Raw genomic sequence first — 5,727 nt, 5'->3', positions numbered from 1 at the left:
TTTTTTGTAATGGCCAAGAACACTATTAAAACCTGAAAAAAAAATCTAGAGATTTAATTTTAGTCCCACTTTTTATATGTATTTTTTAAATAATTATTCGAATATTTTTATACAATTTTGGATCAAATGCATAAATAATTTGTCAAATACAAAACTTATTTGTCACTTATTTGAATATTATTTCGCTTCTAGGATAATATGAGATCATTTAACAAGAGCTTTCACTTATACATTCATGTCTAATAGGTTTTTGATAGATTCGAATATAAAAAAGGACCTTCCCATCTTATTCCTAATTTATATTGAAGCACACTATATCAAATAGAAATATCAAGAGTTAAAATATTTACATTGAGAACATAGTATATTATTTTTGCATCTTGATATTAAATTCCAAAATATTTTTTTGAATGAAAGTTTTTATTAAATAATTATTGATTTTGACTAACTAAAATATATAAAAAGAAAGAAAATATTATATTTACATTAGGTATAAAAGGAACACCAAGTTATACCCCACAAATATGATAATCCCGAAGAAGGTAATACTCATACAAAGTATGCTAAATGCAAAAGAAAAAAGAATAGTATAACTGAATATTACATTAGTAACCTATGGTGTATTCAGATAAATCTATCAAATAGACCACCGTAAATAAAATAGTAGGGAAAAAAACACAAACATCAATCAGTGCCATATCTTCTAAGGTCCTTGGTGTCTTCTCCTAGAAGACCTCCCTAACAATTTTCGGAAGAACTTGAATTCAAATCTTTATAGGATTCATGTTTCTTATTAACTCCACTGTTTACCATCTTTGGCCCCGGTACAAATAATTTATGTTTTCGGTTTTAAAGCAATTAAAATAAGTACCAATAATAGTTCCAGGCCTAAATATTACCATTTTGCATTTGGTCACAACTCTTGCCACAGGACATAACACTCACGGATCATAAACATTTCTATCACGGAAACAAGACAAGCAATTTGGAGACCTATATCTATGACTATGAATCGTGAGGGGCATGCATGCGAGACAAACTAGCATTAGCCGCCTAATTTGCCAGCAACACCCAATCTCCACAAGAATCAAGAATGCCAACTTGGTATTTTGGGCAAACCCAAAAACCATGGCTCATAAAACATGAGACAATTATGAATTATTAGACAGCTACAACGGCAACCTCAGAGGCCAATCATAGGTTAGAGAAAATTAGGTGGTATTCACCAGAAATGGAAAACGTGCCCTTCTGCTAACACCTAACACCCAACTTGAATATTTTTTACCCAAAAGAGCCACAAACCACTTATATGTGACTGTCTAGTCCACATCCAACGTTACCAGCAATAAACAGAGAGAGTAGTAGAGTAGAGTACTTCGTTATTTTCAGTTACATCAAACTACAAAGCACAAACGGCCAGACAAACAGGAATCTAATAAGGTCATAAACATTAACATAAGCAAACAAAGAAGGAACCGGACCCGGGGTCTGTACTCTGTACAAGGAACAGAAGGATTAAATTTAGTTCATTAACCTAAGCCTTTGCATTTTGCCTTCTCTAATCCATCGCCCTTTTCCTTCAACATCTTTCTCTTAACTTATCCCAATAATAAAACATCTTCTATCTGTGAATCCAAGATGCTCTAGACATGGACTTTATAATAACCATGAGAGACATCATGTCTATCAAGCAACACTTATGACGCTATCTCCGTTATTTAAACTCGGAATCGAATGGAAAGCCGAATGTCTTGATGGAGTCTGTCTTTGATCAGATGTGAAGGATAGTCCCAGGGACAGTGTTGGCAAGTCGAGGGGCGAATTAGAGCCGGAGGCAACATCAGACACGGTGCAGGTTTTAGGATTTGAGGCAACAGGAATCGGATGGAGTAGCTTGGTTTGCGCATTAAGCTCCATGTTTGCCTGTCCTAGAGTTAGTTCATCCATTGGATTCCCAGCTTCGACTGATGAAATCACACCTGGACCAACCCCCAATGGATACACCGGCACCATCGGAAATCCATTGGTGTTGCTATTCTCAGGGGCTGCAGGGCACAGAGGCTGTGAATGAGGCACACTGTCTCCGTTCTGGATCTGTTCTTCCTCCATTGGGATCGAAGAGACCTAAAACAAAAATTAACAAGATCATGAATAATATGTTTCTCCACACCCCATTAGTAAGTCAACTCTTTCAATCTCAGCCTGGGGAACCCACAAGAACCTAAACCACCCCTATTTCCCCGTTAGATTAGACATCTCCCTAGTTCCCTTCAACTAACAAAAGAATTCCATAATGAAATAAACAAGACCCCACCAAGAACAAAAAATAATAATGGTTTTAGCTAATATGTGCTCTTACTGAACAAAAACCATATGTTATTAATATAAACAAAAGAAATACCTCAGAATTAAATGTCACGCAATACTGTATTGATGACCAACCAAAACATGAATCCAGAACAAAATAAAAGAGAGGAGATTATTTTACCGAATCGGTGGTGATGTCAAAGAGGCTGGATCTACGGCGACGGCGGTTGAGATTGCTCCGGCGGAGGAAGTACTTCTGAGCATGGCTGGCGACCTGCGTGGGCGTCCGAGTCTTGACGTAGTTCCTAGAGATCCCTCTCCAATCACCTTTCCCTACCTTCTGCAATCCAACCAGGAACAGCTTGTGCTCTTCCTCCGTCCACGGAACACCTGAAGTTTCCGATCGCAATTTCAGTTTCACTCTCATCACCAGAATAATCAATAACCATAGGTATCAATTTTACAATTCATTCAACAACACTAATTGATTATCAATTTATCATGTGAATCAACTTTTTTAAACAGAGATCAGTGATCGATCGGAGAAATTTATATATGCGTGGTATTGAAATTTCGAACCTCGCTTGCGCTCGCGCTCGCGGTTCTTGCCGGAGTTGTGAGGAGCGGCGTCGTCGGCGGACGCGTAACCGGTGGCGGAGAAGGCAGCGTCTTTGTTGTTGTTGGATTCATCTTGAGGATGCACGTACTGCGACAGATTGTTCATACTGACGCTTTTCCTCATGGAGTCCACCACCACCCTAACGCCGAACAGCATAATCTCGCCGGCGGCGGGGGAGTCACCGTCGCCGGAGATGGAGGAGTCTGCGGCGGCGGCGAAGGTGCTACACATCTTCTTCGATCGAGCTAATTGAGTTGGACTCGAGGCGGAATCGGAGCTTCCGTACTTGACGAGTCAGTGACTCGGTGGAGAGAGAGAGAGAGAGAGAAGAGAATCTGGGAGATAGTGGTGCGTGCTGTGTTTAATATAAGAGAGGTTGAGAATGGAGATGAGGTGGCAACCATGTGGACTCAGAAATTTAGAAAATATTTTATAATAATTATCAGATAAAATAAAATTTTAGGATTATTCTCTATGAAAATCTATTATATTATTAATTTTACAATCAAAATCTATCATATCTCATTTTTTTATCTATCTATCTATTTTATATTATAAAAATGACGTGGCATATTTTAGAATATATTTTTTAAATTATTTTTTTAATTCATTAAATACAATTCATTATAATAGATTAATTATATCAACTAATTGATTTGATTAGATATTTAAGTATCACATAATTTAATATTATATATATTAATTAATTGAATATAATTATTAGAGTATAATTAGGATCAATTAGATCAATTAGTATTATTCAACATATCTGAATATTTATCATAAAATATTAGGGCTTTATTATTTCAATTCTCTTATCACCTATAAATACCATTTTATATTGTATCATTTTATACAATTTGAATACTCACAAACCTTTTTTTTATTGTTCTCTCTCCCCTTTCTAATATGGTATCAAAACCATGGTATCCTCCTTAAGTTGGATAAGTTGATTTTCTTCTGGTAAAATCACCATAATCTATTCTATCTATTCTATATTATAAAAATCGAATTTTTTCACTTAATGATAAAACTGGCGTGGCATGTTTCGGAGTATGTTTCCTGAATTATTTCTTTTAAGTTTTAACTCATTAAATATAATTCATTACAATGGATTAATTATATTAACTAATTGATTTGATTAGATATTTAAGTATCACACAATTTAATATTATGTATATTAATTACTTGAATATAATTATTAGAGTATCATTAGGATCAATTAGATCAATTAGCATTATTCAACATATCTGAATATTTATTATACAATATTACGTCTTTATTATTTCGATTCTCTTATCACCTATAAATACCCTTCTATATTGTATCATTTTACACAATTTGAATACTCACAAATCTTTTTCTTATTGCTCTCTCTCTCCTTTCTAACATGGTATTAGAACCATGGTATCTGTAATACCCGGTCTAACCGAAATTAACTAAATAATAAGTTAAATAAGAGCGAATATGGTTGGAAGATTTGGCAATTGAAATTTGATAATTCAAATATGATATTTGGATTCAGTGAATTTTTCCGAGTCGGAAAACATAGTTTTCTGCGTAAAAGCGCGCAGTGGAATTTTGACCGGCAGTACCGGCTGAGATCTGTCTGGTACTACAGCTGAGGAAATTGATTATGGGTAAATAAGATTAATAAATGAGGAACTATAATTAGGGAAGGTAGAAATATTTAAAGTGCAATTTAGAGCGCTAATCTTAAAGGTTTTGGCCCAAAATAGGGCCAATGGGCAAAAATAAGTGAACCGGGCCTAAGTGGGCCCAAGACCCAACATATATAAACATTAGTTATGAGCATTTCAGCTCATTTTGCCCTAAAGAAGGGGTGTTGGGCGCTGAAATTGGGAAGAGAGAAAACCTAACTCTCTTTGATCTTCAAACCACCATAACTTGAGCTACGGAGCTCCGATTGACGAGCCGTTTGCGGCCACGCGTCGCTCTTCTCATCATCTACAATTCTATCTAAGTTTTGTGGTAAGTATTCTATTCATCTCTGCCCAGTTTTCGAAATTCCCCAGTGTTACACGTTTTTGGGTAATTAGTGTTGAAATCTTGTGATTTTGGGTGTTTAGGGATACTCCAACATGGATTCTAAGTGGGTTCTATCCCTACTTCATATGGGCTGAGGTAAGAAGTGCTCAAACCCTTGTGATTTGTCATTTTTATGAGCCCTAGGTTGATGTATGTATGTGATATTGGTTATGTTAGTGTATTTGGTGATGTTGGTGCACAATTGGGAGATTGGTATTGCTTGAGGAGCTTTGGTGAGGCTTGGAGCTAAGGTTGGTGAAGACTTCCATAGAAGAGGCTCAATTGGTTTGGCTACAAGAGGTACGGTTTAAGTTTCATTTAAGTACCGTGTGTTGTGATGAGAATTCCTAGGCTAGATGCCCCTAGGATTAAGTTTGGATTGTGTAAATGGTTGGTGCTAATATGCATAGTTGGTATGTAATGTGAATTAATGATTTGGGTTGAGAATTGTGTGGCCTTGTATGCTTGATGTATTGAGAATTTGATATACTGGGTAACGAGTATTGATTTGTGGTTTGTGCATTTAAATTATGATATTGGGCCGGAGGCCGTGGATTTTGGGCCGGAGGCCGAAAAAAGGTGAGAAAGGTAAGTTGATGTGTGCATTGTATGACACAAGTGATTGGATGAATTTCAGATAATGAATATATGAATGATTGGGTTGGTTATTGAATAATAAGGTTTGAGGAGTTGAGGTGTGGGATTTGGTAAATTTGGGTGCAATTATATAGATGAGGTATGTTTGGATTTGG

General features: G+C 36.1%; 1 protein-coding gene across 1 annotated transcript; it reads right to left on the bottom strand.

Annotated features, from left to right (window-relative positions):
* Window positions 1–1,359: 1,359 nt before the first annotated feature.
* On the bottom strand, window positions 1,360–3,340 carry LOC107632799 (Homeodomain-like superfamily protein). Its single transcript, XM_016336454.3, has 3 exons — window positions 2,887–3,340; window positions 2,489–2,697; window positions 1,360–2,124 (listed from the first exon to the last, which is right to left on the bottom strand). The coding sequence occupies exons 1-3, from the start codon at window positions 3,155–3,157 to the stop codon at window positions 1,687–1,689; spliced, it is 918 nt and encodes a 305-aa protein (XP_016191940.2). The 5' UTR covers window positions 3,158–3,340; the 3' UTR covers window positions 1,360–1,686.
* Between the last annotated feature and the right edge of the window lie 2,387 nt (window positions 3,341–5,727).

Source organism: Arachis ipaensis, chromosome B1 (genome assembly GCF_059453495.1).
Source record: "Arachis ipaensis isolate K30076 ecotype BB chromosome B1, ASM5945349v1, whole genome shotgun sequence".
NCBI classification, from domain to species: Eukaryota; Viridiplantae; Streptophyta; class Magnoliopsida; order Fabales; family Fabaceae; genus Arachis; species Arachis ipaensis.
This window is presented reverse-complemented; position numbering and strand designations above follow the sequence as displayed.